The sequence below is a fragment of the Solanum stenotomum genome, chromosome 2, assembly GCF_019186545.1.
Source record: "Solanum stenotomum isolate F172 chromosome 2, ASM1918654v1, whole genome shotgun sequence".
Lineage (NCBI taxonomy): Eukaryota > Viridiplantae > Streptophyta > Magnoliopsida > Solanales > Solanaceae > Solanum > Solanum stenotomum.
In genome coordinates this window covers 71,741,110-71,758,400 of record NC_064283.1, presented here as the reverse complement: position 1 = coordinate 71,758,400, position 17,291 = coordinate 71,741,110, and the positions used below count along the sequence as shown (strand labels likewise).

Here is a 17,291-nt window from a genome sequence, read left to right as displayed (position 1 = left end):
AAGTATAAGATATAAATACTTTAATTTAAATATATATAAAATAATGAAATGGTCATCTTTGGGGGATTTAATTAAATCAAACCATAAGAAATAAAGATGTTAGTTGATATAATAACAAATAATAAGAGCAAGAAATCTAAAACTAAAGTTTGCTCCCAAACAACAATGGACTTTGGCCCATTTTCGCCTCCCTTTTTACCCTTGAAATTCTGGGTATACGTTTAGCGTATACCACTGTATATGGGCTGTATTTTGGTCCATTTTCGTGTATATTGGTCTGTATACCAAGTGTATACAGCCCTCTTCAACTCCTGCAACCTGTATTTCCGTTTTTAGCCTCGCATTCGCTGTCCTTTCCATGTATACTTGTGTATACACTTGTATACATCATGTATACTGCCCTCTTTTGGGCTTTTTGGGATCTGAAAGTTCAATTTCCAGCTCCTTTTTAAATCTTCGGGAACCTGTATTTCAGCTTTTGCTGGCTGACTTGATGGACACGAGTATTGGGCCTTTATGGTCCAATAGGAAAATGTGAGGAGAAGAGATATCATCCATGAGGATGCGGAGGAGATCTCACATGCAACAACAGACGAAAGAGAGTTAGAAAAGAAACATAAATCCCAGCACACACATGGTCCAACAATCGGTTCACAAGGAAGACAAACACACAATACAATTTGAAGACAAGAAACATGATTAGACCAAAGTAACTAATTGAAGTTGGGATGTGCATGATCAATTAACCAAGCTTCTTAACTAATAAACAAATAAAAAAGGGTAATATCAACTAAATGGGGTAAAGAAAAATGTCAATAGTGAACTTAAATGCATTAATTGCCAAAACAAAATTCACAGTAGCACGAGAAGCTATGATGGGGTACTACCATTTAGGCATATCCAAATATAATTCTTGGCCTTCGCGATTTAACTTCAAGGAAATCAACAAGACTACAAGGAAAGTTCCTAAATTAAGAAATAATGCGGCTCATAACTAAAGGAAAAACGAATAAGATAGCCATTTTTAAATGAAGCAAGGATAAGCGGATTGACAAGCGATAAAGAAACTCGAAACACTAGCCCCGAACTTCGTGTTTAACACATGAGAATCAAAGAGAAGGAGGTGATACAAAAGAAAAAAAAAAAGAAGACAGAACTCATTTCATCCCTAAACTCTGACCGACACTTATGAGTTCACCACTTATCAAAATTTATTAGGGATGGAAAGTGAAGGTCACATGTATTCCAAATAGGTATGAGAATGACAAATCCTTTTCTTAACACATTAATTAAAAGAAACAATCATATGGCTGGACCAATAACTATTATAACCGACACAACTTACATATACAATAATCTCCTTCATATGGCAAATAAGAACATTATTATGAGGGAGAAAGCAAGTTATGCTAACACATATTCAAGCAAAAATTATTAAAAGAATTAAACATACAAAGAAAATTATGAATACGCTCAAATTAATAACAAACATATAAGGATCCAGGGACTCTCTCCTTCTTCGAACTAAAACGAAACAGGGTAGTCTTTATTTACGCTTCCAGAAATATCCAAAAGAACAAAGGGAGAGAAACCACATGCCACTAATCCCTTAATGCAGCATACTAGAGGCAAACAAACACAAAGGTTATTCAAAGCGAACGAAACGAGAACCCAACCAAGCTTATACGTCTAAGATCAAATTATAAAAGACCACAGAAGCTTAGAAGGGGTCGGGGTTTACCTCCTTCGCAGCAGCTGACTGGACCACAACGAGCAGGACGAGCTCTTCCACCACACGATTTCCGCTTGAAGCAATGAACCAAAAAATCCAAGTAGAATGTTGGACCCGACCACTGAAAACTAATTATCCCCTCTGGTTCCTTAGGCGTATTTTTGTATATATTTTTAGCGATTTCTTGCTTAAGTTGTTCTCTGCTCTATTGCTAAAAGAATAAAAATCCAACTCTCCCTCCCCCAACAGTGAACAAGGGAAGCCTTTATAGAATGAAACTAGGGTAGAATTTGAGAGGGAAATGAGTTAAAAAGGGGCAGAAACGAGGCCCATTCCAAAATTCAAAACTTGAAAATCTTTCACAATTTGGGACAAACACCCTTTTTTCTGAAAATTCAACCCATTTCGAAAGAGGAAGGGCGAATTGACGCTTGGGATCGATCGACTCGTCCTTGGAAGTGCTACGTGGCGGGATCACGCAGCCACCAGGACGATTTCCGCGTGCTGGCAGGTGCTGTACGACCTACTGGCGAGGCAAAAGAGAAACGACGAAATTGGATGCCGTGTAGCTTCCGTGAATCGCCGTGTATTCTTTGCCATTGTCGTGTTTGGACTGTTGTTGCTGCTGATGTTTTTAGGAATTGATGTTAACATTGAGCATATGGGTCTCTTTACTGATGGAAGGAATTGGGCCGGGTCGCTGTGCTGGGAATAATTGGTTTGGGCTGTTAATTAAGGGAGATGGGGCTGGGAATTGGGCTGTTGGAAAATAAATGGGAGTTGGGTCAAAGGGGTTGAAAGGATGGGCTGCTGGAAAGGCCCAAATTTGGTCCCTTAAGATGGGTCAAGGGTGAAACAAATTAATTTGGTGAGAATTAAATTAAGCTTTGGCCATATGATTTAAATTATAGCCAATCGAAAATTAAAGATGTAGCCAATTGGATTAGTTTGAATAAATTCGGCTAGCAATTTAAATAAGACAAATTAACATAATTAATTTATGAGCTCTTTAATCTTAACGGAATAAAATAATTAACTTATCCATAAACTAATCGATTTGCCTATAAACTCATTAATTCAAAATTGAAACCATAATTCAAACTAGAATTAAATAACTAAAATATTTATTTAAACCGAGTAAAAAAAAATCTTTTGATATGATTTTCCAACATTTATAAAATATACTACTTACGTATATAATCATATGAAATATATTTATTATTCGAAATGCTATAAAAACTGATTGAAAATACTTAAAATAACCTTGAAACTATTCGAATCTTTTTAAAAGCTAATTATTCTAAATCGTTTGGAAATTAAGAGACTCAGAAACTAATTATTATCAGGGAGGGTCAAAATTGGGTGTCAACAACCAAACGCGTAGATAAGCCAAGCCGTGCTTATAAGCTTAGTTGGGATTGTCTTAAATAGAAGCATAAAGATAAGACAATGGCTAGTAGTTTCAATAGCAAGTCTTAATATTCAGACAGGCCAGGAAGTGACTTTGCTGAATTTTCATGAAATGTGATCAACTACTGTCTCTTTGGGAATGTACTCGTAAGTAACGAGGACTTCATCATGCATCCATAAACGTTATTATACTTTTGGATTCATTATATTCTCAAGGAATGTTCACAAACTTTTTTTTGTGCACCAAAGTTTACTTTATAAAGGCAAAAGAAGCCTTTTAAAAAGAGACTATAACTTATCTTGAAAGTTTTCTTCAATTTTTCAATCATATCATCTGGCTTCCCATCTGTTAACTTGGAACTAGATTCTATGGTAGTGGCCAACATGATCAAAGACAAGTTAACCAAAAACCTTGAAGTGAAAGGAATCATTCGAGACATTGACCAGGTCACGAATGAAGCAGAAGTAAATACTTCCACTGCTATAGTGAAGCCAATGAAATAATTGATTTCTTAGCTAAACAGGCCTCTTCGAGTGGAAGTGGTACCTTCTATTATTCTTTTCATCAATTCACTAAAGAGGCGAAGGGACTATTTCTAGTAGATAAGTGGCAATGATCCCTAGCATAAGGAGAAGATACAACAAATGTAATTGTTTTTGTTAGTTGAACCATTGTATTTTGCTTATAGTATGAAAGTCTGTCATTTAAGCCTTTCTGTAGATTTAGTTTGTCCTCGTTATTCTCTATCAGAGGTTAGGTCCACGTCCCCCTTTGCTTTCGTAACTTTTTGGATGTTCATAGACATGGTAGGGGTCAAGCCTAACCCCCCACACCATTAAGGTGATGACTTAAACTGAATTAAAAAAAGACATCTCTATTTTTAACACATCTCTAGATACAATTAGGTAGTGAACTCATAAACAAGCAGAGAGCGAAAAAGAATGAGAAGAGAGTGAAGCATTAATATTGAAGGAATTTCACCCGCTAATACTAACTGTGGTAGAGCAACTAAACCACTTATCATTCACAGAATTCGTCGAAACAGGTAATTTAGATTTCATCAATTGTGCATCATCATTTTCTGATTCAGGGTCCTGAGGGACTTCTACATTATCAACGACGTCAATCTCTTCTTTCTTCTGGTTTTCAAACTCACCACTCTGAATTGCCTTTAGAATTTCCAACACTTCATCCATTGTTGGCCTCATTTCCTTCTCGAGTTGGAGACATTGAAAAGCTAGCTCTGCAACTGAAGTAGTCATTCTCCTAACTTCAGCATTGGACTCGTAACCAAGAGATGGATCAATCAACTCCTCGAATGCACATTTCAAAATCTTGCTTACTGCAAAGTTAGCCAAACTAATTTCATCCCTATGCCTTCTTATATCCACAGCAAGGAGCGACGATATGAGCTCAATAAGGACAACTCCAAAGCTATACACATCACTTTTACTTGTTAGCTGATAGCAAGCATGATAATCCGGATCAACATATCCTGGCGTCCCCTGTGGAGCCGTTGAGATATGAGTCACATCATTTGGAAAAAGTCGCGAAAGCCCAAAATCTGCAACTTTGACACAGAAATTGTTGTCAAGTAGAATGTTACAAGTCTTGACATCGCGGTGTATTATGTCAGAAGCATGGAGATAAGCTAAAGCACTAGCAGTTTCTATGGCAATCTTCATGCGTATAGGCCATATAAGCGCTCCGTTCTTAGCTTTCTCTCCATGGAGATGATCAGCAACTGTTCCATTCGGGATGTATTCATAAACCAGGAGGAGTTCACGACTATGCCTTGACGTGCAACCATAGAGCATAACAAGATTCTGGTGCCTTAAGCGAGTAAGAATTTCAATTTCATTCTTAAACTGCACCATCCTCTTGGAACTTTGCTCATAGAGGCGTTTCACTGCAACTTCTCGTCCATCACGAAGTTTACCTAATAAAACAAGTACATTGTTAGCTGCTGAATCATGTTACCAAACCATTGCATTCTTAATACAGTAATGCAAAACTCTGCCTAATGCTTTCCAAATATGATTCGAAATGTCATGACTTGATTTACATGGCTTATTACCATAGTATACAGTTCCAAAACCTCCGTCTCCAAGCTCTTGGGAGGGATCAAAATTATTGGTGGCTTCTTCGAGAGTAGAGTAGGAGAAGACGGGGACCCCAAAGTACTTGCTATCCCCTTCCAGATCTTTTCTTGAAGGATCAGAAAATGTATTTCTCGTGAAAGAGTGAGAACGACCGCCTTTTCCTTTCTTGAAATGCCAGATAACAATACCAAGACAGATTGAAAAGGTCAAGCCAATCACCACAGGTAAGACTGAAGCAAATGCAGAGAAACTAATCAGAATTTGTTTGAAAAATGGCTACAGAAAAGTAGACAGAATTCGACGAAAGCTGGCATTTCAAAGTAAGGAACATACTTGAGAACATGTGGTTATATGAAAAAGATTTGAAGTTATAGATTGTTACCTACAATTAGAACTCGTCTCGACTTTCTTGTTACTGCAACTAAACCAAATCGCGAAAAAGTTAGATAATCGTTGCACGCGGAGGAGGAACTGAGAGTTAAGTATGACAAGCTTATGCTGCTATACTAAATTCAGAACAAGATCAATATGATGAAGCTACAGACATAAATCCTGCAGGCGATTTGTCCCACGTTACACAATGGAAACAAGCATAATATTTGTCTCATTATTTTCAATCAGCATAATACATAAAACAGACACTCAAACTTGGCCTCAGCTGGCAAGTAAACACTCCAACTTTGAGTATGCATATCTAGACACCTCAACTCGTCTCCTCCGTTCAACTCCAACTTACAAAATGATCATCTACACATCTCCAATATTTATGTGCCATGTCAGCATCAAGTCCCCACGAGACACACTAGGGACGAATTGGAGTGTTTAGTTCCCAATTGAGACCAAGTTGAGGTGTGTAGATGTGCACTCTCGAAGCTGGAGTACTTACCTCTCAGCTGAAGCTAAGTTTTGAGTGTCTGTTTATGTATTACGGCTTTTCTAAAATTTCTCTCCCGTGTCATGAATTCACAAGCTATACAGTTAAAATCACAGAATTTCAAGAATGCAGTCCATTTTTTCGAAGTACAAAAACTAGAAGCAACTATTTGGAAGTAGAATTAGACAAAGCTCAGAGTATTGTATGGCAATTAGCATATTACAAATAAAATATTACCTGTGGCTGTGGAACAAAGAAATCTATTGTTGATATCGGTTAAACATCGACCTCCTTGATAGTGACATCTACTACAATCATCAGACAGGCTCCACTGAATTGAAAAATTCCCAGTTAAGAGATCAAACAAGCTACTTTTCGAAACGTTTGATCCTGAATTCCATGTAATTGGCAATTGAATCGGAGAACAGTTATCCGGAATATCTTCTTCTGATGTATCAGAGGAATCTTGCCGTCCTCTACTAGGATACTTGTAGTATATACTAAAGCCACTACATTTAGTATAATTCAGATATTCGCGAAAATAATGATCACTCATGCTTCTGTTGATATCTAAACTGCCATTGCATCTAAACAAAGTAAGATTTCGTTCATTGATTCTAAACGAGACAGAAGGAGAATTTGGAAACGATATACTTCCATCGAAAGTTTTACAACTGTTTCTCGTCAATAATTCCTCAAGCCTATGGTCTAAAACTCGAAAACTATCAAAGCTTCGTTGTCTCACAACACTATAAACATTTTCCCCGAGATGAATTGTTGGATTGGGAGTAACATCACAATCTATAGTGTACAATCCACAACCAGGTTGTGAAGATACAGAAAATGGAAAACTCACATTTCCAAGATTCCCACACACGAATTCATCGACACAACTACTATTATTTTGAATTTGATTCTGCGCTACAACTGAACCAAACATCACCATTTGATACGAAATCAAGAGAATTGACAAAGAATTTAATGATACCATACTCAAAAAAATATTGTATACTATACTATAGTTATTTTTTTCTTCTGCATTTATGTATAGTTATTTTTTTTAGCACCACATATTTGTACGTATATTTATCCGTTTAACACGTTAGTTGACTTGGAATTTTGAACTGTTATGACTACTTTAAGAAAGAATCAAAAAGGAGGGCTGAAAAATTGAAAGACATCACCGACTTTTGTACATTTGACTAGACATTTTAAGACTTTTCAACATTTTGTATTGACATTATTCTAAAAAGTTTTTTGCAAAAGTCTATAGCCATCTCTTTCTATGTGTTTTGGAAGAGAAAAAGGAGAATCACTATTGAGTTTGTCTTCTCTCTTGAATTACAAAGAGAGATAGAGACGAGGGAAAGTTTGACAAATATTTATAGAGTTATATTATATATAACACCGACTCGTGTATATTCTTATCGTTATATAGATGATGTAGAATTATCATTTTCGTCTAATGGAAGTTAAAAGATTGAATTTTTTTTTTGTTTAAAAAGAATTTGTGTTGGTGTATATTTGATTATTTTTATGAGATAGTGATAAAATTTGTGTACGGTTTATCACTACATACATCATTAGTTTAATATCACAAAATTCAAAGTTTCTCTTTTCTAATAAGACACTTATAAGGACTCATTTGGCGATACACCCAAAATCCTGTTTTTACTTTATAATTTTATTCTGTTTCAAATTTATCTAAAAAAGGTCTGATATACCTCTCAACTTTGTCATTTAGAGCTGATATACCTCTCGTTATGAAAGTGGCTCATATATACCCCTACTTATATACAAATGACTCACATATACCCTTTTCCTCTAACGGAAATGAAAAAAATTAATTTTAGTTTAATTTTTTATTATATTTTTAAATATATATATATAATCCCATATGAGTAGATTTAATCCTCCACAAACATATTTTTTTTGACTTTTTTTTTTGTTTCAATGACTAATTTAGATTTATTATTTTGATGGTCAAATTTATTTATGTTTCACTAATATTCTTGTAAAACTTATTATAGATGACCAAATTTTTTTCTTCAAATACAAAAATTAAATTACAATATAGATAAAAAAAAATAGTTTTAAAATTTTTTCTTTACACTAAGGAATGAAAGAAAAAAAATAAAATAAGAATAAGAAACTCAAATAATTATAATAAAAGAAGTCAAAAAATAATTTATGTATGAAAAAGATTAAAATATACCTTGAACTTTGCTAGAAGAATCATATATTCCCCTAAATAATTTTTAAGAAAATTAAAAGTCAAAAATATAAATTTAAAACTAATTTTTTCACTTCCTTTAAATGAAGGGTATATGTGAGCTCATTTTGTAACGATAAGGGTATATGTGAGCCGTTTGTATAACGGTAAGCGTATATATGAGCCACTTTCATAATAAAGGGCATAGCAGCTCCAAATGGCAAAGTTGAGGGGTATATCAGACCCTTTTCCTTTTATAAAATAACCTCATTTAAATCGTTTTTCATGTTTTAATAATATTTTATGTATTTTTTAAAAAACATAAATTTTAATCTTAAATATTTATTACAAAAAGTATAACCAAACATAATTTTAACTCCAACTTCAATTTTGATAAATTCAAATAATTAAAGGTTTTCTTTTTATTTTCATGACCAAACGATGACTTATAAATTGATATAAATAGAGTAAGCACTTTTGACTACGAGGAGTTTGGCCAAACAGGTTGTTACAATCTAGTGATACTAGTAGGAGTCTCCCACAAATTAGATATGATTTAAATTCTCATTATTCCCCTCTCTTGTTCTCCTATTGACTAAAAAATATTAAAAATAAACATTTTTTATTGACCGGTGAAGTAACCAATTAGATTTATTTTTTTAAAATATTGTACTGGTGTAACAATTTTAGTCATCGTAATTTTATTATGATTTTCGTATGAGAAAATTAAATTAAATTAAATAGTGAAAATAAAATAACTAATTACATTATTTCCCAACAATTTTCTAAATTACAAGAATCCCTTGAAATTAATGAAATTCGTATACATCATTTGACTTCCGGATACATCAACAGACATCCAGATACATACGAGAGGGATGTATCCGAAAGGGGAGGGATGTATCAGAGAGGGGATAGAACATCCAGATACATAGGGGAGGAATGTATCAAAGAGGAGAGAGATGTATCTGTGAGGGAAGGAATGTATCAAAGAGGAGAGAGATGTATCTGTGAGGGAAGGAATGTATCAGAGAGGGGAGGGATGTATCCGAGAGGGAGATAGGGATGTATCAGTGAGAGGGGAAGGATGTATCATGAGGGGATTTTTGAAAAAAATTTAAATGATAATTTTTTTTAGAGATTATGGTAAAATAAGATGTGTATTTAGGTAATTTTTCCTAAAATGATTTAGTGATTATTTATGAAACTTAGCCTAAATTTCTCAAGTGGCTGTTTTGTGCCCCACCATCAAGTTGTGTTTGTTTTGTCAATTTATGATCATCAAAGTTGGAGAAGCAATGGAAAGATGAGTAGATAATTCACAAAGGCCAAAACTTCTTGGTTTATAGTTGTATAAATAATATATACCTTGTGTTATAATCCCAATGGGTGGAAGAAACAAGGCACATAATGTAGACAAGTTAAAGATGGATTATATTAAACAAAAATAGATCATAATCTAACTAGCATATATATTAGACTGGTCAAGGACACATGGCAATTCTCCTAAATATTGCAGTCTCTTTCGTGTTTCTCTCTCTTTAAAATTAGCGGAATTTATATATATTATTTTATACAGAGTAGAAAATGATAACTAATAATAATTATATATATCATGTATATTTGAACTCTATATTATTAATACTCACATAACTTTAGCCAACCACCAAATGTCACCTAAAAGTTTGGCTTAAAACTTAAATATTAGAGTATCATGTAGTCACTTTCATGTTTTCAATCTAATTTGAAGAGGGAGAAATGTGACACACAAATCATGTGACACAGAAACTAGAGTATCATTAAACTACCTAGGAAACACTTTAAGGTTATCAATCTTAATTTTGGCAAGGGAGCAATGTGATACACAAGTAGTACTATGTAAGGGAGCAATGTGATACACAAGTAGTATTATTGAAAGAACTTCATTTGTTTTGTATTATGTAAGGATAAGGGTATAAAGATTGACACTTTATTACTTGACTAGATGTGATCAATGAGCATGTTGAATCAAAATTGAACAGGTCAAAATAAGTTCAGTCAATAATTGAGTTACGACTCAGACTATCTAAAGTTTCCTTGAGTTAATATGGACTAAATGACAAGTTATAACTCAACCCGCCCAAATTAAGTCAAATTTGCCTTTCTATTTGCCCCATATTTTATGAAATACACTTTTTCACCCTGGATTTTAAATGTTCGAAAATTTGTATGACATATTCAAAGAAATGAATGGTTCTAGCATATCAATTAATGTCACTTCTCATTTTAAAGTTTAATATAAAAGAAATTAAATGAATATCAATATGAAAAAAAAAAAAACTTATATCAACATATTTTCATTTAAAATTGATATTAGTTTTCAATCTAACATACTTTATAAATATCAGAATGTTAACTCAAAATAATAGGATGATTTCAGAGAGTCCCCCTCAGCACTCTAACGTAATATTTCTCTATCACCTTAACCTCCCTCGCAATTTAAGATATGATGCTTACCTTTTGTAAACGGAAGACTAAACAATTTTTTCAAGAAAATTGTCTTCGTTTTCCATCTATAATAGAGTGGGAAGAGAATATATTCAAAATAATATTATACAAAAAATGGTAAAAGTTTGATTAAATTAAAGTAAAACTTCCAGAAAATGTGCTGGAAGTCAGTACCTATAAATAATAGGGAAATGAAATCAAACATTACTTGAAAGAGAGTCTTCAGTGCATCCAATGACATTGAAGATGGACCATCTTGAATTTTCGACCATCAACAAAATTTGTTATATTTAAAGAGATAATATATAAACGTGTTTTTTAATCTGGACTTATATGATATTTATGTCTTTCAATTTTTAGTATACACATGTAGGTGTTCAAATTTGTATAGAGTTGAACAAGTAAATATACACATCATTGATATTTTACATGACAATGAGCATCCTACACCTCATTCTACGTAGCCTCGTCCTACATGTATTATATGTGTGTCTATTTATTTAATTTTATACAAATTTAAGTGTCTAATTATATACACTTAAAATTGAAGGATATAGATATCAGTTGAGGTTAATTAGTTAAAGAACATATTCATGTATTATGAATAAGACGAAGGAAAAAAAGTTAAAAGACCCACACAATTTGGGCCAGTACATCAACAAATGTGTAGAGAAGTATACTCAATTATATATGATAAATTTGTGTTATAAAATATATATTTTCATTCATTACCCATCGAATCAGCTTATCGGAAAAAAGCACAGTAAAAAATAAATTCTTATTAAAATATTGAGAAACTTCTTAATTTTTGCATATGAAAATACTAGTACTATTTTTTTTTCTTTTCTTGATAATTCAATCAAAAATATTTATAGAAATAGATCAAATAGTGACTAAATATTTTTTAGTGAAAAATCTAATTTCTAAATAGAAAAATAGTGATCTTTTTAGCATGGGACAGTTGGAGTAGAGTTTCACTAGACCTTTCAACTCCTCAATAAATATGGTGTTCATATCAAACAATGAACTCGATAATAGACAAGTATGAATATGATGTTAGGTTTTGACAATTTTTGCACTGATTTTTTTTTAATCATAATTGATTTATTTTTTAAAAGAAAAATACAATATTTTTTTAGGTGGCTAATTCTTTTTCTTGGAGAAAATTCTTTTTAAGATATTTATAAATTGAGACTCAATTTTTTTTAACTTGGCGTATGTACAATGTAGCTTTAAAACATTTGAAAGTCTCGTTTAGGAGGAGAACTTATGAAACAACTATTATCAAATTCTCTCCGTATTTTGTACAAATATAAAGTTTGAACCCAAAATTATTAAGTTTTGTCGATATATAGACAAGCTTATAGCTCCGCGCTCTACGAATAGATCAATCAACTCATTAGATCACATCCAAAATCATGTTTCACTATAATAAAAATAACTTTTAGTGATAATAAATATACATATTAATAAAAAGTGATAAAGTCTTTATCAACATTAGTTAAGTGTCATTAGATCCAATGTCGTTAAAGGCTTTAGAGACATATACAAAAAGTGCTAATCGCCGATAAAAATGCATAGTATTTAGCGGTAATTAAGTTATTATCATTAATTAATTGCCGCTAAATCATTTTTGATATAGTGTTCATGACTAAGTTAATGTTCGTCTAAAAGAAAAATAATAATATTATTAATAAATGGAAATATTATCATTGACGTTAATAAGGTAAGCTCTAATTGTTTATTCAATAGACTTCATAATATGGAGGAGTCTTTAGAATTTGCTTCTTCATGTGTTAAATTTGGGTCCTAATTCTGTATGCCTTTTAACTTGATCTCGTTTTATATTTATATCTGTCAACTTAGGATGTGTATAAGTAGACATTTAACTTGTTGAAAGTTGAATAAGTACATGAGTCCTACGTGACATAATATACCTAGGACACCATGTTGGATGCAAGTTATTGTATAGATCGAATGTCACGTAGGACAACACATGTATCTATTTGTTTAACTTTGTACAAGTTTAAGTTTCTACTTATACATACCCAAAGTTAGAGTGCATAAATGTAAACTAGAGCTAAATAAAAAAGGGTAAATCACATAAATATGTTATATTAAAAAAATATTTACCATCTATGACAATATAACTTTTTTAACTTATTATAACAATTTTTTGGAATTGAACATATTGTACGGTTTATCTTCGCTTCGCTTCCTCCTCTTCTTTTTTTATTCTTCTTCTTCTTTGTCTCTTTCTCCATCATTTTGTTTCTTCTTTCTCTTCTTCTTCTTTTTATTATTTTTCTTCTTCTTTAAAATTTTCATTTAATTAACTATCCTCAAATTAATAGTTGCTCATATTTTACTATCTTTACTCAAGAACATGACGAGAAGAGGAACAGAAAGACTAAAAATTTGTATAGAAATATGTTCTCAAAAAGAGATTTCAAATCTCTAAAATTACAGCGGCAAAAGAGTTCACCATTGATGGTCATTATAAAGCTTCAAATTTTGGATTCATTATTTGAATTTTTACTAATTTGTCATTAGTTTGGATAGGTTGTTCCTACAAATAATTGAAAATGACGTTTGTAGTTTATATCTCAATTTTAAGAGGGTTTGGTTAAGTTTATAATTGGTAACACACTTATACTACATTTATAATACATGCACATTACATTTTAAATACATATTGCAAATATCACTCATGTTCTTAGTGATACAAACCAAAATAATTTATAATACACATATAAACATGTTTTATTCAAGAATAATACAAGTTTAATTCAGTTTATCTTGTCTTTCGTTAGTTACGTTTTTTATTTATTCTTAATTTTCTCTTCTAATTCAACTTTAATATTGTGTAATACACTTTTAATGCAAATTTAAATCATTTTGTAATTTATTATTTGTTACTATTAGATTACTTGTTTAATTTATTATTGATATAAGTTTAATTCACTTTATAGATCATTGTCTGGTCTTTCATCGGTTACATTTTTTAGTCATGCTTGATTCTCTCTTCTAATTCAACTTTAATATTTGTGTAATACACTTTTAATACAAGTTAATTCATTTTTCAGTTTATTGGTTAATTTGTTACGATTGAATTACTTGTTTAATTCATTATTGATACAAGTTTTATTCAGTTTACAGATCACAAAATGCTCTTTCGTATGCTACATTTTGCATTCATGTTTAATTCGCTTCTAATTCAACTTTAATATGTGTGTAATACATTTTTAATTCAAGTTTAATTCATTTGGCAATTTATTATGTTTCTTCATTTGTTACGATCAGATTACTTGTCTAATTCATTATTGATACAAATTTTATTCAGTATACGAATCACTGACTGCTCTTTTGTTTGCTACATTTTTGCATTCATATTTATTTCTCTTCTAATTCAATTTTAATTCAAGTTTAATTCATGTTGTAGTTTATTGATGATTGGTAGAAAAAAAACATGACTAATCTGGTCATGCTGATTTACTTGAATTTATAAGACAGGTATAATATATGTTTATTCATTAACAATATATTTATAATACATTTTGCAGACTTCACTCTCTTTTTAGTGATCCCAATCAAATGATTTATATTACACTTATAATACATGCATAATACATTTTTAATGCATATTGCAGACATCATTCCAATTTAATATAATCTTTAAAAACAACATACATAGTAACTTTTAGGGGCTAATTTTTGGTAAGAGCTACATATTCGTTAACGATTATTTTGATCCATATCATTTTTTGTACCACATTAAATATTGAAGGATCAACAACTTAAATATCATTATAGTGGTTGACAACATAATTTCCAGGGACAGATAGAGAAAGAATGAGCTCAAGATTTTCTCCTCCCTTTAGTTTGTGGTTCAAGATTGTGGATCTTTCAACTGTAGCTTTAAAATATTGATACCTTGCACAGAGAGAATAAAAAAGGAGAAAGAGGAGAGAGAGAAAGGAGAAAGAGGCGAGAGAGAAATATAAATCAAATAAATACATAATATTGTTATATATTGCTATAAATGGTAATAATTAAAGAGTATACTTAAAATAAGTAATTATTTTTTAAAAGGGATCCACCCAAGTAATTAATCCTATAAAAGAGCGTATTTATGTATGATGACTAAATTTGATATCAAAATTAGATGTTATCTGTCTCACATTAGAGGTGAAATTATAATTTTTGAATAATCTTATTTTAAACCATAGAAACTAAGAATTAAGATTGACCTAAAGAACAAATAATTTATTGAATGTTCAAACTTCCAAGCAAGATAGTGTGTAAAGCTTTTTGGTCCTGCACATGTTAATGTTTTAAAGTTGACTTTTGTATTATTATTTTTTTCTGGTCAAAAGAGAGTATTAAAAGATTGTCAAATGGGCAACAAACATTTCCAATAAATCATTTATCAATGTCAAAGACTATAATAGAAAGAAACAAACCTTAATTGATGACCAAGTCAATAATGTTGTCAAAGTGAATCCTCAACTCAAACTGAGTGTTTTAAAAGGCAATTTTAAAACTTTGGACATATATATTTTGTTATGTCAAAAAACTAAAAATTTGACTATTCATAAATCGTATATTCTATGCCTCAGAGCTTATACTTTACCGTATGATAAATAGTAAATACCAACACTGCTTCATACCTCGTCTTTTAAAATACTGCTCAAATATATGTCTCACAGACATATAATTTATCTAGTCAGTAACTTTTATTATCAACTTATTTTGATTTTGATTTTTTTTTTAGGAAAATACGTTTGAAAATAAACAAATCATGGTTGAACATCAATTCAAAAGGACTTTTGTACTGTAATTTGTGTACCGAACTTTTCAAAAGTACTTTTAAATGTTGAATTAAGAATAAAAAGAACTTTTAGACCAATGGATTCCAATAGTACTATTAAATTTAAATTCATTAAAAAATCTTAATTATATTTTAATTCAAGATATATCGATCTCAATAAATATTATATGCTAATATAATAAAATTAATAATATAATTTAAATATGTATATGGTTTTCCAAAATGAGAAATTAGCACAGTGATAAATTATAATTGTGTGTAATAATTGACATAAATAAATCCATACTTTCATTACAATATGATATGCGGTATCCCAAATTCAATATTTATCTAAAACATTTTTCATCTGATGACTTATTTGTCATAAAAATAATAAAAAGTATTTAGTATTCAACCAAAAAATTTCAATATTTTCTATCAAATCTCTGTACTTTATTTTTTGACTAATAAAATCTTCATTAATTTTATGTTGGTCTCAAAAAAAAAAGATTTTATGTTAGTCTCGCAATATCAATATTTTCTCATCGATTTTGTTGTTGAGTTGAAATATTTTTTTATTTTTCGAATTCTCCATTGATTTTTTAGTAAAAGTACCATCCAAGATCATTAAAGCTTGATTCAATCTTTTTATTTGCACATCTATAATTTGTCTCGATTGAATGATATTTCATTTTGTTAGGAACATCCTAATAAGTTTAGATATGAATTTTGGAGGTGTTTGTAGATGATTTGAAGCGAAATCAAACTGAATTTTAAATTAAAATTTTTGAGGATGAAAATGACTCTAATCTATCTCCACTATATAATCTGTATATCCTCTTGTACATCAATATATATCAAACTGCATATTGTATATAATTTTATTAATTGACGTGTGACACATGCAAAATACGTACACTACACCGATATATATATATCATTATCCTAGATTATTATTTCCAAACATATGTTTTTGTCAATACATGATAAAGGTTCAGTCATCAAATCTGATCATGTCCCTTTCTTTTTTGAAGTTTAAAGATTCTATGTGAATACTGCCGCTTGCTTTCTGGTTTTAAAAATTATTTATATTGCTCTTGATAGATTTTTTTATAAATATATAAGAAACAAAAAAACAAGTTAAAAAATATCGTATCTTTTCCTTTTGTCTTTTTATACATTTTTCAAGGACCAACGTAATCATGTTTTCAATGATTGAGGAACTAGATATCGTACTAGAAGTAGATACCTCTTTATTGACGTGTATGATTTATGTTGAGTGTGTTTTTTTGAATTTTAAATCTTTTTATTGACGTATTTGTATCGTACTGAAGAATATTATTAAAATTTCAATATCTATATTTTAAAGGTGTTTTACATACGTTTTTCTACTGATAGTTTGATTTCACATTAATAAAAAAGATTTGCCGACAGAATAAGTGAGATTCAATACGAGTAAAATGTTTGATTAACTCACTAATTATTTATCAAATAAAGAATTGTGTCCTTTATTAATAAAAATGAAAATATGTCACATAGATTAAAGTAGAAAAAGCACATTAATACTATTCTTAATATTATTTGTTGAGCTAGTACTGACATATGACATTGCATCTAGTAGTCATATAAAGCACCTGCGTAATCATATTTTTGTATAATATAT

General features: G+C 30.8%; 2 protein-coding genes across 2 annotated transcripts; both read right to left on the bottom strand.

Moving 5' to 3' along the window:
- Positions 1-4,083: 4,083 nt before the first annotated feature.
- Positions 4,084-5,736, bottom strand: LOC125857008 (LEAF RUST 10 DISEASE-RESISTANCE LOCUS RECEPTOR-LIKE PROTEIN KINASE-like 1.1). Its single transcript, XM_049536672.1, has 3 exons — positions 5,632-5,736; positions 5,221-5,475; positions 4,084-5,082 (listed from the first exon to the last, which is right to left on the bottom strand). Exon 3 carries the CDS (start codon positions 5,018-5,020, stop codon positions 4,121-4,123), a length of 900 nt encoding a protein of 299 aa, XP_049392629.1. The 5' UTR covers positions 5,021-5,082; positions 5,221-5,475; positions 5,632-5,736; the 3' UTR covers positions 4,084-4,120.
- On the bottom strand, positions 5,050-7,115 carry LOC125856272 (LEAF RUST 10 DISEASE-RESISTANCE LOCUS RECEPTOR-LIKE PROTEIN KINASE-like 1.1). The gene is made up of 3 exons (XM_049535792.1): positions 6,357-7,115; positions 5,129-5,475; positions 5,050-5,082 (listed from the first exon to the last, which is right to left on the bottom strand). Exons 1-3 carry the CDS (start codon positions 7,108-7,110, stop codon positions 5,050-5,052), a joined length of 1,134 nt encoding a protein of 377 aa, XP_049391749.1. The 5' UTR covers positions 7,111-7,115.
- Positions 7,116-17,291: the final 10,176 nt, after the last annotated feature.

What these genes read in the sequence shown, in the direction of transcription:
- LOC125857008 (XM_049536672.1), bottom strand. Translation starts at nt 5,020, where the DNA reads ATGGTGCAGTTTAAGAATGAAATTGAAATTCTTACTCGCTTAAGGCAC.
- LOC125856272 (XM_049535792.1), bottom strand. Translation starts at nt 7,110, where the DNA reads ATGGTATCATTAAATTCTTTGTCAATTCTCTTGATTTCGTATCAAATG. An exon ending in TCTTTGTTCCACAGCCACAG is followed by an intron (nt 5,476 to 6,356) that starts GTAATATTTTAT and finishes CATTTGCTTCAG; the next exon opens with TCTTACCTGTGGTGATTGGC. An exon ending in ACTGTATTAAGAATGCAATG is followed by an intron (nt 5,083 to 5,128) that starts GTTTGGTAACAT and finishes TTGTTTTATTAG; the next exon opens with GTAAACTTCGTGATGGACGA.